At 49.0% G+C, this 19,636-nt stretch overlaps 8 protein-coding genes across 8 annotated transcripts; 5 read left to right on the forward strand and 3 right to left on the reverse strand. All coding sequences in view use genetic code 12, as the record gives it.

The window, feature by feature from the left end:
• Positions 1-854: 854 nt before the first annotated feature.
• On the forward strand, positions 855-2,534 carry ADE2 (phosphoribosylaminoimidazole carboxylase ADE2; the record flags this gene model as incomplete). The annotated part of the gene is made up of 1 exon (XM_029036042.2): positions 855-2,534. The coding sequence occupies one exon, from the start codon at positions 855-857 to the stop codon at positions 2,532-2,534; it is 1,680 nt and encodes a 559-aa protein (XP_028891284.2).
• A 206-nt stretch (positions 2,535-2,740) lies between these two features.
• On the reverse strand, positions 2,741-4,396 carry TEC1 (transcription factor TEC1; the record flags this gene model as incomplete). The annotated part of the gene is made up of 1 exon (XM_029036043.2): positions 2,741-4,396. The coding sequence occupies one exon, from the start codon at positions 4,394-4,396 to the stop codon at positions 2,741-2,743; it is 1,656 nt and encodes a 551-aa protein (XP_028891285.1).
• A 2,852-nt stretch (positions 4,397-7,248) lies between these two features.
• CJI96_0002530 (uncharacterized protein) lies at positions 7,249-8,142 on the reverse strand (the record flags this gene model as incomplete). The annotated part of the gene is made up of 1 exon (XM_029036044.2): positions 7,249-8,142. One exon carries the CDS (start codon positions 8,140-8,142, stop codon positions 7,249-7,251), a length of 894 nt encoding a protein of 297 aa, XP_028891286.2.
• Positions 8,143-8,789: 647 nt separating this feature from the next.
• On the reverse strand, positions 8,790-9,518 carry CJI96_0002531 (uncharacterized protein; the record flags this gene model as incomplete). The annotated part of the gene is made up of 1 exon (XM_054702096.1): positions 8,790-9,518. The coding sequence occupies one exon, from the start codon at positions 9,516-9,518 to the stop codon at positions 8,790-8,792; it is 729 nt and encodes a 242-aa protein (XP_054558071.1).
• A 1,747-nt stretch (positions 9,519-11,265) lies between these two features.
• Positions 11,266-13,089, forward strand: KIS2 (Kis2p; the record flags this gene model as incomplete). The annotated part of the gene is made up of 1 exon (XM_029036045.2): positions 11,266-13,089. The coding sequence occupies one exon, from the start codon at positions 11,266-11,268 to the stop codon at positions 13,087-13,089; it is 1,824 nt and encodes a 607-aa protein (XP_028891287.2).
• Positions 13,090-13,290: 201 nt separating this feature from the next.
• On the forward strand, positions 13,291-14,073 carry RVS162 (Rvs162p; the record flags this gene model as incomplete). Its single annotated transcript, XM_029036046.2, has 1 exon — positions 13,291-14,073. The coding sequence occupies one exon, from the start codon at positions 13,291-13,293 to the stop codon at positions 14,071-14,073; it is 783 nt and encodes a 260-aa protein (XP_028891288.2).
• A 1,917-nt stretch (positions 14,074-15,990) lies between these two features.
• CJI96_0002534 (uncharacterized protein) lies at positions 15,991-18,288 on the forward strand (the record flags this gene model as incomplete). Its single annotated transcript, XM_029036047.2, has 1 exon — positions 15,991-18,288. One exon carries the CDS (start codon positions 15,991-15,993, stop codon positions 18,286-18,288), a length of 2,298 nt encoding a protein of 765 aa, XP_028891289.2.
• A 264-nt stretch (positions 18,289-18,552) lies between these two features.
• Positions 18,553-19,464, forward strand: CJI96_0002535 (protein-transporting protein BCP1; the record flags this gene model as incomplete). The annotated part of the gene is made up of 1 exon (XM_029036048.2): positions 18,553-19,464. The coding sequence occupies one exon, from the start codon at positions 18,553-18,555 to the stop codon at positions 19,462-19,464; it is 912 nt and encodes a 303-aa protein (XP_028891290.2).
• Between the last annotated feature and the right edge of the window lie 172 nt (positions 19,465-19,636).

The following is a 19,636-nucleotide window of genomic DNA, read 5'->3' on the forward strand; positions in this document are numbered from 1 at the left end:
GGACACTAGGGACACATAGAAGGTAATTCTGAACGCCGATGGAATGCAGCAAGTGGCCACAATTTGTCCAGGGTACAATCTCTTAGCAGTAATTAGTGAATGAACCATCTATGAGAGCTGAAAAGAAGCTTCAATGATTGCCTCCTTTGCCCTTAGCGTGAGCCATGTACTATACAAATTGTAGCCAGAAGAATACGTTTTTCGCACATAATTTGAGTGCCTTCGAATATCAACTAGATTCTGGACGTAAATACTTTTGTCGAAGTCATCAATATCATTGTGCAACACAAATCGACAATCCAAAGTTCTCCCATGAATCCATACTAGAATTTCAAAAATTGGCCAGATAACTTAAAATGCAATGAAAAAATCGCAAATTCTAATGTCAATTCAAAAGTAATTTTCAGAGGTTAAGAGTTAGTTCGTACAGTGTTTTCAGAGCTATGCCATTACATAATCTATCAAGCACATTTAAGCCATTCACAAAATGTTTTAAAGATTATCAAAAATCTCATAAAAGCTGACGCACAAGAGCCCAGGTTTCATTAAACATTTCTTAGGCTCTTCATGTACTTAAGAATTTCCCCACTAATAGCTTTTCGCAGCCATTAATTGAAGCTACTATGAGCATCAACATACTCAGCAAGTACACAACTTGGAAAAAAATAAGAAATGAGCTTAATTAAAGTTGGCCCTCCCAAATAATCAAAATCTCGCCAGAATATTCATAATTCCTTCTTCTACAGTCATTATCTTGCACTCACCAACATCAGCGAGATGCCCCATCGATGTCACTGCACCTCTGACTCTGTTCGCATCTCACATCACCAACTACAACTACCATCTTCATTATCATGGACGGCAAAACAATTGGAATTCTTGGAGGCGGCCAGTTGGGGCGGATGATTGTTGAGGCTGCACACAGACTCAACATTAAAACTGTGGTGCTTGACGCTGCTCATTCTCCAGCCAAGCAGATCAACGCTTTGGACGACCATGTGGACGGCTCATTCAAGGATGTCGATGCTATCACCAGGTTGGCCAAAAAATGTGATTTGTTGACGATAGAGATTGAGCACGTTGACGTGGAGGCGTTGAAGACGGTCGAAAAGACCTACAATGTGCCCATCTACCCGTTCCCAGAGACAATCAGGCTCATCCAGGATAAGTACCTTCAAAAGACCCATTTGATGGAGCACGGTGTTGATGTGGTTGAGTCGATTGCCGTGAAAGAAAACACCAAGGAGGGTTTGCAAGAAATTGGCGCTAAGCTTGGCTTTCCCTTTATGTTGAAGTCGAGAACGATGGCCTACGACGGTAGAGGAAACTTCGTTGTGAAGAATGAAGAGGCCATTCCTGAGGCGCTAGAATTTTTGTCCAACAGACCTCTTTACGCCGAAAAATGGTGCCCTTTCACCAAAGAATTGGCAGTGATGGTGGTTAGACTGCTTGAAGGCGAGGTGTTTGCGTATCCTACTGTTGAAACCCACCACAAGGATAACATATGCCATTTGGTTTACGCTCCTGCCAGAGTCCTGGACACTTTGCAGAAGAAAGCCTCAATATTGGCGCAAAACGCCGTCAAGTCCTTCCCTGGTTGTGGTATCTTTGGAGTGGAGATGTTCTTGTTGCCCAATCACGAGCTTTTGATCAACGAGATTGCTCCTCGTCCTCACAACTCGGGCCACTACACCATCGATGCCTGCGTCACCTCCCAGTTTGAAGCCCACGTAAGAGCTGTAGCTGGCTTGCCGTTGCCCAAAGGCTTCACTTCCTTCTCCACAACAAACACAAATGCTATTATGCTTAACGTTCTTGGTGACAAGGACAAGAAGAACGCCGAGTTGGAGATTTGTCGCCGTGCTTTAGAGACCCCCAACGCCTCGGTGTACTTGTACGGCAAGGACAGCAAGCCCCAGCGTAAAATGGGCCATATCAACGTGGTGGGCTCTTCTATGGAAGAAGCTGAAAGCAAACTTAAGTTCATCTTGGGTGAAAGCAGCTCCCTTCCAAAGGAGATTGAACCAAAGGAGAAGCCCTTAGTATCCATTATCATGGGCTCAGATTCTGACTTACCCGTGATGTCTGTTGGCGCCAACATCTTGAAGAAGTTTGGTGTTCCCTTCGAACTCACCATTGTGTCTGCTCATCGTACTCCACACAGAATGTCCAAGTTTGCCATCGAAGCGGCCTCAAGAGGTATCAAAGCGATCATTGCTGGTGCCGGCGGTGCTGCTCATTTGCCAGGAATGGTTGCTGCCATGACTCCTTTGCCTGTCATTGGTGTTCCTGTTAAGGGCTCCACTTTGGACGGAGTTGACTCTTTGCACTCGATTGTGCAGATGCCTAGAGGCATTCCTGTGGCCACTGTTGCCATCAATAACAGTATAAACGCCGCCTTGTTGGCCATTCGTATTTTGGGAGCCTATGACTACAAGTGGTTAGATGAAATGTCCCAATATATGAACAACATGGAAGAGGAAGTCTTGCAAAAAGCTGAGAGACTAGAAAGCGTGGGCTACGAAAAATACTGAGGTTGATGAACCATAATAAATGACAATGATACAATATTTTTGATCCATAATAAATGACAATGATAAATCATTCCTGATCCATAACAATTAACAAGTATAAAAGTCATCTCTACGGAAGGTTGTGAATGCTATAAGACATGACCTTGAATTACGTAACACGAAATAAAGATAGAAAAGAAGGAATCCAATCGAATGTGATGAGATGTTTAGGGCCCGAAATCGCCGGATGGAGGTCCAATATACGATGCCCCGTATACTTGGGTGGGATCGTCGTTTGGTAAAGTTCTGATCGACGTTAAATCGACGTTAGCAGCGGGATGGAATGTATGCGCCGAAGGAGGAGGAGAATGAAAAGTTGTCGGGGTTTGTGGATAATACGGAGCCTGGTAAATGCCCGAGAGCGGATCTACAGGTTCCTGTTTCACGTATTGAATGTCCTGGGGCACGCTTGTGGAGAAAATGTACTCCTGTTTCACTGGCTGTTCGGGCAGAACCATGGGAGCCAGGGAGAAGGAGTCGTGCAATTCTATGGGTGTTTGGAGAGAGGGAGGGAGGAAAAGCCTCGAAACGGAGGAGGTGGCTTCTTTCCACGACTCGACTTTTGAGAATTCCCAAAGCAACACCGCTTTTATTCTCGCTTTTGGAACTAAGCTCAAAGAGCCGTCGTGGCGTTCGTAAATGACTTGTTTGACAGTGATGCCTTTGAAAGCAGCGTCTAAGGAGCTAGGCTGCTGCAATAACTGGAAAAAAAAGCACTTCCAGAACTTGAGAAGAAATGGCTGGTTGACGTTCGGCTGGAAATCGTCCTCATTGACCTTGAGCACCTCAGTGCCAAACGAATAGACGGAAGTGTAGCTGCAAAGCCCTGCCGCGGGCACAGTTGCAAATTCAAGCTTATAGTTAGTTTTAAGATCCCTGTCTATAGAGAAGTTCGCCGGGAGAGTAGATGGGTTCAAAAGCCTCACCATATTATGTAGAATGGGCACGTTTGTCGAGGCAAACTCCTCCAAGCCGGGGAACCGTGATGCAAAGTTGGCGTTTTCCTTCAACGTCAACAGAAGAATAGGGGCATCTTCCTGGAAGGTTAAGATGTTGTTATTGCCCGGGATGCCATTATCGATGCTGAAACCGATATTTTTGATCGACACAAGGTCGGTGCTGAGGCGTTTTCTTTTCGGCGTCGACGAGAGCCCTGTCGAATGGCGCCTGCTGGCGCCGCCGCCGCCGCCGCCCACAGACTTGTTCTCTCTGATGGACGCCACCCCTAGAGACTTGTTGAGGTTGATTTTCGTGAAAATCTCCTCGAAGCGCTTGTTGTTGCGCTTGGCCTCCTCGTCCGACGCAAACCGAGGCCCGTGGTTGATGAGGTCTATGAGCTCTCTGCGCAGCCTCATATTCTTGATCACCTGGATGTGGCTGGACACCTGTTTTCGGGACCTGTACTTGCCGGTTTTGGCCATGATGTAGTCGGAAATGAGCTCGTTGCGCCCACACGAGCGGCCACCGATCTTGATCTTGTTGAGGCCCTTCTTGGGCACCATTGCAAGCACCTCCTCAAACGCCTGTTGCACGTCGCTGCACCAGATGTCTTCTTCGGGCGAGGCAGAAGACGCTCTTCGAGAACTCGACCTAGAGCCCTTGGGGGTGCCGCTGGTGGAGGTGTTTTCCACCAGAAGCTGCTCGTCTAAGTTGGAGTCTGTACTGTCGTGACGATTCTTTGAGTCAAACAAGGAGGGGTCGCTGAAGTGAGACAGCGTGGGCATTTTGTGGCGAACGTGTTTGGATGTCTCGTGCACCTGGAACATCTTGTTGCCCGAGTCGTCGATGCCAATGTCGACTATCATGGGGAGTTTGCGAGACATGGGGAAGGAAGTAAAAAACGAACAATTAGTGAACGAAGTGAATGTGTGGGATGATGGACAAGATTATGTGGAGGGTCGGTTGGAAGGTCGACGGGGGAGGTGGATAGGCCAGTGGATGGAGGACGCTAGTCAGACGGGGCCAGCTGGGAAATGAATGGAAGGAAGGAAGGAATCCAGGGAGGTGAAGTAGTGGGGGTTAAAAGGAAGGAAAGGGCCCGGAATAAGAAAAGAGGCCAGTGGAGCCGAGGGGGGGAAAAACGTAGAGGAGGAGGAGAAGTACGTTTCTTTGGGAACTGGCGGCCGAGTCGCTCTGCCTGGGGGGCATTGTTAGTGGGAGCACGAAAAACAAGCCTTCACAGGGACGAACCCGCAGCCCCATTCACTGCAAGAACAACCACCAGCGCTACAGCCAGGGCCACAGGTACGACACGAACGAGAGATCTCTGAGGGGGCTGAAAAAAAAATAAAATTGACAGCACCAGCCACCAACAAAGTGCCCAGTTTACCATTTGGAAAGGCCGTTGCCCTGGCGTTTTTCAACGCTGGCGTGGGCGTCTGAGCTCGCGCTGGGCCCCCGTCAGTGGAGTCGTTCCTGGGCTCTACGACCTGTGTACCGGCGAGGTACGCGGCAGGAACGATTTTTGGCGGCTAATCTTGACCAGGCCCCCAGGGGCGCAGGAAAATGACGGCAGCCAAGTTGCCATCTAGGAACGCCAGCTGCACCGGGTGCGAAGCGACCACCCCCAGTAGACTACCGAAGTAGACGAGGACGCCACCGGTGCACTATTCGGAGAGATTGGGGGAAGGGGTGGGAGTTCTTGTTTGTGAGTTTTATTAATTTTTGGAGTTTTTATTTAATTTGTCTTTTCTACTCCGGATCTGTCTACTCCAGCGTGGTGCCTGTGTTAGCCGCTGGGGGTAGATTCACCAGGACAATGAGGAAGACAAGAAAAGGGAATAAGCCAGGGAAGGAAAAAAAGCGAGCGTCAGTGAAGGCCAGGTGCGTGGGTGCGTGCAGCAGCGCGCGATGCAAAACAGCGGTGCAAAGCGCTTGGGCAGCGATGGGGGGGAACCATTAGGTTACTCGCGGTTCCTGCGCCGTGTTTTGTGGCCGTTACCGTTAGTGGGTCGCGCGCGGCGGGTTCCACAATGTCGAGTGAGATGGAGGTGGAAAATCGGCAGTAGAAAGAGAGAATGAGTGCTCAAGGGCCCCTCAGAGACGAAGGGCAGCGAGCGAGAGAGCGAGCGAGCCACTTGTGAGCAGTGAGCAGTGAGCAGTGAGCACAATGCGAAAATAGAGTTTGCGAAAGTGCACAGGCGAAAACAAGGTTCGCTGGCGACGGAACGCAAAAGGCAAACCCACCCTGTCACAAACAGCGGCAAGACATGTCAGACAAACAGAGACAAGACAGACAGACAGACACACAGACAGCGACAACACAACAACGACTGCACCACAAAATACACAAACGAACCACGCACAGCACCATCGTCACCACCCCCATTAGGCAAAACTTTCTTCTCTGCTCTGCTCATCTGTTTACATGACGACACCGCCGGCTAATCTCGCTCAGGCTTTTTTCTTATCGCCTGCAGCGCTCGCAGGGAAAATCTTCAATTGCAACCGTCACTGCTCCGCCATGTGAACGCTTCTTTCAACCGTTATCGCTACCCGGTCTTTTTAACTGTATCAGGTATTTCACGTCCGTTCCACCTTTCTTTTTCCTTCCTTCCTCCCTCCCTTTCATTTTTTTCCTCCCTTCCTTCCTTCCTCCCTTCTCTTTCCTTCTCCCTTCTCTTCATTTTTCCCTTTTTGTTCTCTTCTCTTCATTGTCTTCCCCACGGCCCTGTGTCCTCCCGGCGTCGTTTCCTAATCGAGTTATCTGTCGCTGTCAATAACTTGTTCTTCGAGCTTGAACGCTGTGAGAATCTCTGCCTGCCGGTTCCCCGCCCATTGTCCAGCTTTGCCAGTCAACCACAGTGAAACATCCCACTGGCCCCTTGCTGGCGCTTTGATGGCGTTTTGCTGCTTCTGCCCTCGCTCTAGTCGATCTCTGCGGGTGTCTGCGACTTCAACCCGAACATCCCCGAAATTCATGACAAGCTTTTGACTTTTTCTTGCCTTCGCCTCAAGCCTGGCTGCTGAAAATGCTCGCTGTTTGCCCGGTGCAAGTGAATCTCGCCGAGTGCAAGTGAACATTCCCTCTTGGGGGCAAGTATATCACAACGGCATCATTGTCGGGCAACTTGGCCGAAGCTGTGGTTTGCTTTAGTGCGTGCTTTTAGTGTGACCATGCTCATGGTCACATGAGTCTAGTAGCACCGAGGGCGGTCCCGCGAGATCTTGTTGGGCTTGCTGCTTGTGCTTTGACGTGATGCTTTTGTGGCTGGCTGCGACTTTATTATTTTTTGTCATTTTACCCTCGCTGCCGCTACTAGTTTTTAGTAAATGCATCCGATGCTGGTCTACATTTCGTCATCCCGCCCTCGCGGGGGGTGGGGGGAGCCAATCTCGTGGTGGCCACCCTGCTTCATTAGTTTTTAACACCTGCTTACCCTTCAAGTGTCGGGTAGCTGCTCAGTGGCTGCACCGTGACATTCCCCGACAACCCTTAAACTTTCTCTCTCCAGTTCTCCATGTCTCAAAGGTCATTTGCACATTCTCGCTGATCCCTCGATCTGAGTGATCTTCCTCTTTTTGATCTATGAGATCTTCTTCCTCCCTTCCGCGGGGCTTGCGCCAACGCAAGTGAGATCCTTGGCGCCTGCGATTCGCAGCCATTGTGTCGTTCACCCATGTCGCATTATCTTATTTGCAGCCATCACGGGCAGACCCTGGCAGTCGCCCGCCTTTAGAAGCCTCCCAAAAACTTTCTAAACATCTGTCGGTTCTGGCCCTCTGCCAACGGGTCCTTTGCTGGCTCGGTTTCCACCTCGCTCAAATTCTCTTCCTCTAGCACGCTGCCAGCGTCGTGCTGCTTCAACTCCATATGCGCTCCCAGCACCTTCACAAACGGAATCCGCAGAGCGTCTCCATGCTCAGCAGCCTGAATCTCCTCAGCTTTGCTGCGCCAGTACGCGAGCCACTTTGTTGCTGCTCTCCCAAGTGCCCCTGTCGAGTGCTCAGAGCAGATTTCCTGAAGCAAACTCTCTACATCAGAGTTCAAGGCCTTAGCACTGTTGTACTGCAACAGTTGGACCTTCTTGAGAATCTGCCCAAACCCTAGCATCGTGGCCGATTTCGGCTTGAAGAACGTCACCCCTCTGGAAGGATCGAGCTTCTCGGTCATGTGCGTCAAATGGGCCTTCGCCACAGTGCACATGGGGAAGTAAGCGGTTTCGCACGCCGACAACTGCAACTGGCTTATTTCCTGGGCCACTGCCTGTCTTTGCCACGCGAGACGGGTGATTTCCACCACCTTCTCCAAATCGGCCACCAACGTGTGTCCAAAGTCAATTTTTTCCTGAAGCTGGGCCAACGCTGCGTCGCCACGATCGTGCACCAGCGCCGCCTGCGCTACAAGCATTGACTTATCGGCGCCGGGGCGCACCAATGGCGCTCCGCGCTTGGCCTCTCGCTTGAGACACCAGTACTTGCACAACTGGGCGCTAGCCACTCGGATGTCGGTCAACATCTCCAGCCGGGGAACGTTGGCGCCATGCCCAAGCCCACGCAAAAGGCTTGTTTGCGAGTCGCTTTGCTGCTGCGCGTCCACTTTCAACGCAAGCAACAACTCCACCACCATATCCACAAACTTACGTGGGGCAATCGGGGTGTTTTGCTCGGTGCGCCACTTGAATGCTGAGGTGCTGTTTTCGAGTCGGCGCCGGAAGGCCAAGCGATGGTTTTCTTCGCTGGCGAGCGCGCGGTCCCTGTAAAAGCGTCTCGTTTTCGCAATCCCTACAACGGCTGCCTCTGCGCTCCACTCGGGCGGACTGTGCCTATGGCAAAAAGACGTCAAGGTCGCTTTCAGTGCAAGCGCTCCGTGTACGCCTTTTCCATGGCCATGTAGAGCCCCGCTCGTTTGGCACACGTAACGTGGTACGCCAGAAAACACAGTCTGTTCGTGCACTGGATACAACACCCGACCCTCTGCTTGCAAATGTAGCACACCAACTTCCACCTTGTCTTGGGCACATGCCCGACACCTTCAATGGGCTCCATGTAGATCGGGTTGGCAAAGTACACCTCGGGGATCCAAAGCGCACACCACATGGCTCCACAAACCGTTGTCGAGCTGCTTGAACGCTCCCAGGCGCGAAGGGCAGAAACTGCACTCCACCGTTCTCCCTCGCACTAGCATACACCGGCGACAGAACCACTGGCCTTCAGGAATGAAGGCGATCCCGTAGCACTCCTGGTGAACGGCGATGTTGCAGCCATCGCAGAACACTATGGCGTTACCGGAGTGGCCCTCGAGTCATTGCACACCGCACAGCGCTGCTCCAGCATCAGCCCGGCGCCAGCGATCCCGTCGTCGTTGCCGTACTTGTCGAAGCTTTCGTCAAGGGCCACCTCCTCGTGGTCATCACCGCCCATGCCGCCCATGCGCGCCTCGAGCCGGTGCCACGCTTCCTCGAGGGCAGTAATCGCTAGCTCGAACACTTCGCGCGAGAGATGGATTTTTGCCGACGCGAGCCCGTTGCGCCAGTTGAGAAAAAGGTCGTCCTGCTCGTCCAAGTCGTAGCGAACAATCGTAGATTTGGGCGCGCCCCACCCGGCGCTGTCCTCTGTCTTTTTAGTTTTAGGGTCAGACTTGTCGATTTTGTCTACCTTGTCTACCTTGTCTTTGTTAATTGTGTGCTCCCTAATGTACGTTCTAAGGGCCTTGGGAGGCGCCTTGTAAAAGGGCCTGAAGCCGTGCTCGATTAGGGCTTTCAGCATTCGGGGAGGCGCTCGTAGGCTATGTCTCAGGCGTCTGACGAAAACGGGTCTTGTGTTGGAAGCCACGGAAGCAGAAGCCTGAGGAGGTACTGGTGCTGCTGCTGCTGCTGGCGTTGGACTGGCGTCCCTGTGGTCTACTATCACCACGCGAAGCCTCTGGGTATCGTCGAGATCAGGGTACACTTCCTTGAAGTCACGCTCCTCGCGCGGTCGAGTATCGTATGTTGCCGTGACCATGCGATGAAAATTTGATGGGTGATTTAGATGCTGTGGAAAAAGAGGACCATTTAAGGCTGTAGCGGACTAGTGGTGGAAGTTGTGGTAGTTGGTCTTGATGATGTTTGTGTATGTAGGTTCGCGAATGAGTCGTGGATCTGGCGGCGGGGCTGGAAGGGCACTAAGGGAACATAGATGGTCTGAGAAAGTGGGCAGTGAGAAGGGAACAGAGCTGCTGTGGGGGCCAAAATGGTCTGTAGAAATCAGAGTGGACACACGACAAGAGAATCGTGACAATTAACCATGACCATCTCCTGCCCACGAAGTATAAAAATCGTGGGCCAACAGGTTTAGCTTCAGGTCAGAAGAACAAAAATAGGTGGTGTTGCCTGCTTTTCAGATTTTCGTTGCTTGTTGCTCAGGTCCTCGAAGCAGAATCTCACAGGTATGCAGCCACCTCTGAGGCATGTTTCTCGACATGGCTGCGAAATCAAGGGTCCTGCGGTAAAAGGGACACCCGAGCACGGAAACAGAGCATTTGGGGTGGAATTTCCTGTCGTGATCTAATTCGTTTGATTGAGGATCCCCAAATCATGTTCTATGCATTTACTTGCTCGTTGAAATAGAGACTCTTTCAGGCCTTTCAGGCCTTTCCGGCCTTTCAGGCCTTTCCGGCCTTTCAGGCCTTTCGGGCGGCAGTGGCTGCGAAAACTACAAGCAGAGGCACAACACAAAGACAGAGAACAGGAAAGGAAAAACACAAAGAAGAAAGGCAAAAATAGAAAAAAAAAATTGACATGTCTCCCGAAAACGGCCGATCCACACATCCAATTTACAAGCTCTCCCACTTGTTTGAAGCACCTTCCTGTCCATCAACGACAGCCCCAAAAGGCACCAGTTTTTCCCAGACACTTAGCCTGGCCCACGCGTCCCAACACCCCCAGCCATGCAAGCCACAGCTTTCCGTCAGTGAAGCTCAATTCCACCACCTCCACAAACGACTTCCACCTTCTTTTTTCTTTTTCTTGAATTCCCTCCCGGACCAAATTCACCCTCCGCTGTAATTCGCCTATTTGCCTCGGGCAAGTTCCCGCCTGAGTTTCTGCAGGGCTTACTTCGAGGTAAGATAGCAACATTTTGGCTCGGTGCGCTCCCATCGCGAGGCCCCAAAGGATCGGCATAATTGCCACAATTGCACCCAAACCGAAGTAAACTGAAACAATCGATATGGACTGAAACTGTTAAAAAAAAAAAAAAAAAAAAAAGTTAAAAAAAAAATTAAAAGGATTCCCTCTCATATCGACCTCGCTTGTTGAGCAAAACCTGAGATGAATCCACCAATCCCTTCACTTTGTCCACTCGAGGCTTGCCCTACGTAATGGTGCTGGCGCTCTAATTACGCCCAATCTGGTGGTGGATCGATAGTGGCCCCCTGGGGTCCGGGGAAAAGTACCCAACACCCTTACACCTCTTAGGGGGAAGGGAGGACAAAAATAAACACGTGCATGTGTGACAAGGGCCTCCATAAGAAATTCCGTAGATTATTCCAAGATGACCCTCTCACCTTTATACTTCTGCCGAGTGACTCCAGCTCACCACTATCTTTTTGCTACTGCCGCCCTGCATACACGCCCCGGGGCCCACCACTATTACGCTCGCCAGCCCCACGGTTCGCGATCCCTTGCTTGAGAAAAAAACCTACTCGGGCAGCTCAACCCTTCAACTCTTCCACTGCTACACTTCAGATTCCTTCACAACTCAGTTTTCCATGGGTAACAACACGTCATCCACGCGGAAATCAGCAGCCGCAGTGCGCCATTCAGGCGGCGTCCGCAAGCTGGGCCAAAGTCAGAACGCCCACCAGATCTTGGAGGAGGAGTTCAGCGACTTGATTCTCCACGAGGTCAAGAGACAGAAACAAGAACAGAGCGTGGCGCTTTCCACGGGCCACTCGCATTCTGCCGATGACCTGGAGCCGTCAAACAAGCACTTCACAAATGACTTAATTGAGGACGAGTTCAACGAGTTGAGCGATGGCATCTTGGGCACCGACCAGGGAGAAGTTCAGAGAAACATCTTGCCCACAAACGGAGAGTGCGATCTGGATCTGGAAGCTGCGCTGAGTGGCGACAATGCGTTTCGAGAAAAAGTGATGAATAAAAGCCAAATACAAAGCCAGCGCCAAAACCAGAACAATTACTATGTGAGGGTGCCAAGCGAAACTAACAGTATGGCTTCGGGCTATGAAAACGATGGCAGTAGCGACAATTGCAATATGGACGTGGACGCAGATGCCACACATGAAAACTCCATTTCAGGCGACCACAATGCGTCGGCCAAGGAGAGCTCCTCTGAGAGCCAGAAGAGCCTGCTCAACGACTTGTCCAAGATAGATTTCACCAGGGTCGCAGCGCCAGCAGCTGCTAGGCATCCCTTTCGTCCTCCTCAACACCGGAACACCTCAGGTTCTGCCAGTCCGTTCCGTCGTAATGACTCAATGCAGAGTGTGACACTGACCAGATCTCAAAACAGGTCTCCAGCGCTTCAAGAAACCGACAATTACGCCGGCGAATATGGAGGCGGCTCCGGCACGGCCCCCGCGGGCAAGTCTGTGCCCGTAGAGATCAAATGGGTCAACTCGAACCGAGAGAACATCACTAAAGTCTCCATCATCGGGTCCTTCTCCAACTGGCGCGATGTCATCAAGCTCAAGCCGCTGGCGGCTCGGCCCAACGAGTTTTCCGCCACTATTGGCTTGCCCTTGGGCGTGCACAAGTTACTCTACATCATCAACAACGAGTACAGAGTGTCGGAGCTGTTGCCCACAGCCACGGATCAAGAGGGCATTTTGTTCAACTGGTTTGAAATTCTTGATCCCCAGAGGCTCTTTAACAACTCCCAAAAACAGCAGTCTCGCAACGATGCTCTGACGGCTTTTGATGCCAATATCATTCAGGTCGCGGGTCAGCACGATACTTATGCCATTCAACAGAAGCTGAACTCTTTTCTCGCCAAAGTGTCTAAAGAGGCCAAGGACACCGCAAATTTTGAGCATGTGGAGCACGCACCTGAGGAGCCGGAAAAGTATGAATCTTATAACGAACGTCTATCGTTTTTGAATGACGATCAGGCATCTCGTGATCCTCACGAGTACCTGTCAGAGATCCCCGAGATGTTTGTCAATTATGACTACTTCAAAAACAAGGCTCCTGACTATGAATTGCCAGAACCACCGCAGCTTCCAGCCCACCTCAACAACGTGCTCTTGAACAAAATGCTGTCGAACTTTCAACAGAACCATGCACAGAATATTCCCCAAGTTGGTGCGGAGGTACCTTCCACGTCTACAATAAGTAGCACATCAACACCCTCATCCAATTCCAAACGCCCTCCGTTGCGTCGTGCGGACAGCTCCTACTACGCGTCCAACTCTGAGGCTCTTCACCTTCTGATCCCCAACCACGTGATTTTGAACCATTTGATGACCACCTCCATTCGAAACGACGTACTTACCGTGGCCTGCATCACCCGGTATTCAGGAAAGTTTGTCACTCAGATCATGCACCTGCCCGCTGACACAGAGCAGTTATAGAATGGTTGCAAATGTGTCTCACTTTTCTCGTCCCGAAACCCATTTGTCCTGCAGATAGTCCGCCTTCTCACGCTTTGAGTGAACGGGGCTTGCGGAACCTAACACAAGGTGCCTTGACTTTCGGTTTATTCAAACCCTAATACTTAATTCTTCTGTGTACATATCCCATTTTCCGCCAGCAGACGCCCGGTCTGATTGACAATGTCCTGGACTGGCTTGAAGAAGGCAATCAACAGAGCAGGCAATCACGTTTTGCTCAAAGCAGGTCAGATCGATGAAACAGTCGACATCGAGTTCGACTACGAGGAGAAGCGGTTCCGTGCAATGGAGGAAGCGTCCACAAAGCTACATAAAGATCTTCGGCGGTACAAGGAAACCCTCACTTCCTTAGCAGGGGCCCAGCAAAATGTGAGTGACGTTCTAGCAGGCTTTTACGGGCTGGAAGCGAAATGCGTGGCGAAAGAGTATCAGCAAGCGACAAAGGCCATCAGGAACGAGACACTCCAAGAGTTAGGTGAGCCGTTTTTCCAAACCGTGCTCAATCCAATTGACCGGTTCAATTCGTATTACGTCGATATGAATGAGGCCATCAAGAAGAGAGCGCACAAAAAGCTTGACTACGACTCGCTTCGCAGCAAGGTCCGCAAGCTCTCGGAGAACCCAGAGAAGGACCCGGCACGCGAGATCAAGTTGAAGGATACTCGTGTACAGCTATCTCTGGCAGAAGAGGTTTACAATCGTCTCAACGCTCAGTTGAAGGCAGACCTTCCACGGCTAATGGACCTCCGCATATCGTATCTAAACCCGCTGTTTGAGGCATTCGTGAAGCTACAGCTACGCTATTTCAGTGAAAACCACAGGCATCTCAATGAGGTGAAGAAGAAGTTGGATGCGAGAACGCGAGCCGACTACAAGAATGGGAAGATGGAGAAGCGACTCGACGAGATCCTCAGTAAGGTGAAGGAGTTAAACGTTGCAAATTAGCGGTCTTCAGTTAATTGTGTATGGGGTCATGGAAACGGAATACGGAATAGATAGATTTAGCCAATGTTGCCTGCTCAATGATGGCTCTGTTGTAGACTAGAATAATGTAGCAAGAGTATTGAGGCAGCTTGGGTACCTGTCTGTGGCAAGCCCTAAAGACTCGTGCTTAAGTTCACCACCCTTATCATTCTTCAATGCCATGGTATTGACAGTAACCTCTTCTATGATTCCAAAGATTCAGCGTTGTACGGATGCTCCGTGCAACCACCAATATTGACACGCCTTGTATTTTCGTAATGCCGTACATGCGATAGGTTTTGCCACCGATTACTCTTTTCTGTATTGGTCATTGCATTTGGGGTTCCAAGAATATAATTATGAATTAGACTGCATTCGCTTAAAATAAAAACTCTGCAGGTGCACCTCTAAGAAAATACGAGAATAGGAGCAGCTTTGTGTGCTCCTCTGAATCGTTTCTCAAATGTATAGTAGATTTCGCCTTTGCAGATGCACTTCTCGTGTCGACTTAACAAGATCATTGAGATTATGAACTATTCTTAGATCTCCATATAGATTGAATGATACCTTTAGCCCCTATTTGATGCGTCTCGTCTTAACTCTGCTGAGATCCAGCTTTTTCCACTAGATCTCACGCTGCATGGTGAGATCTAGTATTTGAAATTGAGCGTTTGTAATTTGGTATTAAGGATTTTAGAATTTGACATGGTTTAGCAGTCCAGTAGAATTGTACGAGATTTGGCTAAGACTTAAAGACTCCTTCTTTAGGCATGCTTTAAACTTTCACACGGAGTACCATTAGTTCGATTAGGCTTCAACTGGCCATTTTAAGGATGGGAATTGTACTCGCAGAATGATACCAGATTGATCCAAGCAAGCTGAAATAAGAAGAAACAGAGACCACTGGGCAATTGGAAGGAAAGTACGCTTATCTGGGAGCTCGTTCATATACTCAACAGATACCCCGTATCCATAATCAGGGCCCGTGGATTATTGCAAAATATAAAAGAGAGAGATCTTTCCCTCTGCAACGATACATCTTGGGTTATTCCCAGAGAAAGAAGTTCGAATACGTGAGTAGATAGAACAGGCTCTCTTCAATAGTATATTGAACACAGAATTGATTTCTGCTAAATAGACTTCTAGTCCCTGGATTCGGAGTCTAGAGAAAGTTTCATCTCTGAATGTATAATCAGCCAGCTTAAAAATGGAACAAGCTATTGAAGTCTCATAAATAAGCTGAAAGGAGCACATTACCTTTTACAAATAAGTTAATGCTCCATCACACCCACTCACTTTAGCAATTGATACAACAGAGCAAGGCAAAACTTCCATTCAAGCCATTCTATGAAAGATTATTTTCTGAGTCCACGTCAAATTTCAATCCTCCTTGAAGTTTCATTCCCTTCTTCTACTTCTAGTTCCCCCCTGAAAGCCCATGGATTTCCGTTTTCCGTACCTAGCAGTAGTTCATTCCCCGTAAACAAACAAGCTCTGGTGGAATACTCAGTAAGACAAGTTTCAGCTTTTGCATTTACTTTAAACTTTTCCCCTATTTTTCTTTAATTCGTCTTCACTTCATGTTGGCATCCAGGGACCATTTTGCAACCAACCATCGATGCCTGCTTATAAGCCTGCAATGGACAACCAGCTTATCCCCGGTAAACTCCACAAAATCCCCAATTTTTTATAGCTAACCGTCACTTTTGTCTTCATTAAGCCCTATAATAATCCATCTCTTTCACTTTATCTACTCTTTCCCATTATTCTACCTTCCTTATATCTTCGGTTGGGAACCCTGGGTCGCGGTATCTATATCAATATCAGAAGGCTACTTTTCCATCATTCTCCATTAACACAAAACCACACAAACGCTGGCCCATTGTCAAGATCTCTCTCATGTTCCGCAGAATAAGGGCCCGCAACGACCCTGCCCCGAGCCCAGCGGCGTTTCCCGATCTGTTCTGGCAATGGTACGTTGAGTCGTACTCGAGACTACCGTCGTCTACAAACGACCCGGCAGACGTTTTACCGCACTACCCGAAGGTATACTCGACGAAACTGTCGAGTGTAGCACTTGTGAAAAGCTTTTTTGTGGGTGAATTGCCCCAACCGTCCACAAATCAGGTGATAGCGCTGCTCAAGTCGCCTTTTGCTTATGGAGACCCAGTGAAGGCGTATACTCTTATACGGTTCTTTCAGCTTAGTGAAGATGGATATTTCATAACCAACGATGGCTTCGATCGTCTGGGTGCTAGAATCGAGTTCTTAGGGGCCGAGAATTGGGAAAACGTGATGTGCTACATGGATGCTCTCTTGTTCTCCATGTTTGCTAACTTGGAGAGTTTTGAGCCCATTTTGTTTGTTCTGAATCAGCATTCAAATCCTTTAGTGAATCAGCTCTCTGGTTTGCTTCGTGTTTACGTGAACTTGATGCGTTCCGGCAACCTCATCACCACTGACATTTCCATGAGACTTTGCGAGTGCCTCATGAAGCTAGGATACAATGAAGCCATGAGCCACAAGCAGCAGGATGTAGCACCGCTATTTGAGTTCTTGACAGAGACGCTTCAGATGCCACTCTTAACTTTCAAAGTGGAGATTAAGCATCTGGGCAAGCATGAGGAAGATGATACAAAATACTCGAAGGAGCGCATCTTGTTTGTTTCTGTTCCCAATTCTGACGACTCTTCCACACCGGTCAAGCCCGAAGATAAGTTTGTAGAGCACAATCTGGGCGACGACAATGCCATTCTACTCGAGGAGTGTCTTGAACACTATTTCAACAACTCCATCTCGGTCAAGCGAGAACTAGAAAGACGTGCTACTCTTGATAGCTTGAGCAAACTAGCTGAAAATAGAGATAGAGACGACTCTGAAGTGTCGCATGCTAGCGTTTCCTTCAATGGGAGAGCTAGGCACAGCACCCAAGGCTCTTTAGGAAACCTGGTTCGAGTACGTACACGCTCGTCTACACTTTCTATTTGGTCGATTTCAAGCTTGGAGTCGAAGCCAAAGGAGGTGATGCTTCCTGCTTGGATGTTGTTGCGTCTTTTGCCGTTTTACACGGATGATAATGAGCTCACCAACGATAACGAAAGCGTTGCTCGAAATTCAAAAGAGTTTGTCAATAGGCGTCCTGTGCTCCCGATCTGTCTCAAGAGATACTCATTTGACGCGGTAGAACAGCTGGCGAATCGCTCAAACAAAAGAATCATCATACCTCCAGTCATTGAATTGCCTTCGTTCGTAGCTGATGACGTTGACGATACAGACACAGGTGGGTTCAAATTGATCTTGGAAAGCGCATTATGCCACAGGGGAACTACCATTGCCAGTGGACACTTTGTCTCGGCTGTTAGAAAAAACATACATGTGGTAGATGAGACCCTAGAAGAGTCGCTCAATGCAGAGTGGTTCTTGTACGATGACATGAAAAAGAAGAGGGTAGTCAAGAAGACCTTCTCAGAAATTTTTGATAAAGAATGGCCATACATGCTCTTTTATCGTCTTGCATCTTCATCCGACGGGTCCAGTTCGGTGCTGTCGCTTCGGTCCAGTATGGGCAGCGAAACCGCTGGCCGGGTTGTGCCGCCACGAGGATCAAAGCAAAAGTACTGGCAGGAGGACGCCTTGACCCCTATTCTCTCCAGAAGTGAGACGAAGAGCGATGTGGAGTCCAAAACGCCAACGACGGTGCTTCCAGCTCCGTCTTCCCTAGAGACCGCTGTCAAATCATCTTTTGGAAGTGACATGTCCACTTCAAGCGTCCCCATTCCTGACATTCTACCGACAAGCGCCAAATATGTCGATATTCGTCAACGGTACTTGTGGTATGTTACTGACGAGGAGAAGAATTACTACAAGGAGTCAGCATCTCCTTCAAAAACTGGCAGCAGAAACATGAGTGTGAGTTTCACGCCGCAGTTTAGAAGAAATAGTCAGTGGAGTGACAACTCAAACATCAGTGGTCTTGTTTTGGCGGAGAGTACTGCTACTGAGAAAGTAGACATGGAGAAAGTATCGAAGAAGTTGGAGAAGTTGGACACGAGCGGTAAGACGCTGGGAGGAGAGGAGGAAGAAGATTCCAAAAATCATAGGCATCTTGGGCACCTTCACCATCAACACGACAAAAAGAAAAAGGAGGCGAAGAAACGCAGAGCGGAATATAGAAAAGAGAAGTGTGTGATAAGCTAGGCCAAATGGGGTACCCCAGGGAAGAATAGACACATACTGATGAATGCTTATCCGGTGAACTTTCTTGGTAAAAACCCATCATCAATAAAATAGGGTTTGCCCAATTGCTTCAGAAATTGCACTTTCGGTTTTGGTGAGTTATTTGTTGCAACTCTTAACTATGAGGGCTTAACTATGAGGGCTTAACTATGCGGTCTTGACTATGAGGACATCGCGGCATCGCGAAATTAAACATCCAGTATAGAATAACCCTTCATCTACAATATGAGCAAAAGAAGAAACGACGAGGACTCAGATATCAACGTTAGCTCTACAGACGAGTCGGACAATTCCGACGTGGAGTCTCAAAAGGACCAGGACGAGGAGATGGAAGAGGTGGTGAATGTTGACTTTGACTACTTTGACTTAAATCCTGATGTTGACTTCCATGCGACAAAAACGTTTCTTCGTCAGCTCTTTGGAGACGATGCCACTAAATTTGACATTTCCTCGTTGGCAGACTTGATTCTAACGAAAAACTCTGTGGGCACCACGATCAAGACCGAGGGTAAGGAAGGTGACCCATTTGCACTTCTTTCAGTGATCAACGTTACAGACAATACCGATAAGCCATGTATAAAAGCAGTAGTGGACTATTTGTTGGAAAAGACGAAGGGAGACAACGAGTTCAATTTGATCTTGAAGAAATTGCTTGTGCCGCAGAAAACAACCAAGGACCAGACCAAGCAACTAAAAGTTGGCTGGATCGTCAGTGAGCGGATGATCAACATGCCTGTGGAGGTTGTCCCTCCCATGTACAAGATGCTTACGGAAGAAATGGCGAAAGCTGAAGACGCTCATGAGAAGTACGAGTTCGACTACTTCTTGATCGTCTCCAAGATCTACAAGATGGTGAGCCCGACCGCCAATGAAGACGAGGAGAGCGGGACGAAGAAAAAGAAGAAGGGGGGTGCTGAAGTTGAAGAGTTCGACTACTTCCACTACGAGGACATTGTGTTGGAGGAGAACGCCAAATACCACAATCACTATAAGTACACCAACCACTTGCAGGAGACCGATCTGAGGAGAGTGTTTACTGAGTATGGCATTGACCCACGGTTAAGTGTGCTATTATTGGACAAGAAGGGGTTGACCAAGTCAATTCCGGAAATGGCAGAGAAGTTCCCACCTTTTTAGTAGGGTCAGGAAATAGATTTGCAAGTGGAAATCTGTTTGTAGGTATGCACGGCGACTCAAAGAAGGACAACTTGGCAATCGAACTGCCATCAAGGAGGTAGGTAGTTCCAAGGGCTATCTTCGTTTTTTAGAATCCGACATTGTTGATCCAATAGGAGAACAAGATACTTGT

Source organism: Candidozyma auris, chromosome 2 (genome assembly GCF_003013715.1).
Source record: "Candidozyma auris chromosome 2, complete sequence".
In the NCBI taxonomy this organism is placed as follows: domain Eukaryota; kingdom Fungi; phylum Ascomycota; class Pichiomycetes; order Serinales; family Metschnikowiaceae; genus Candidozyma; species Candidozyma auris.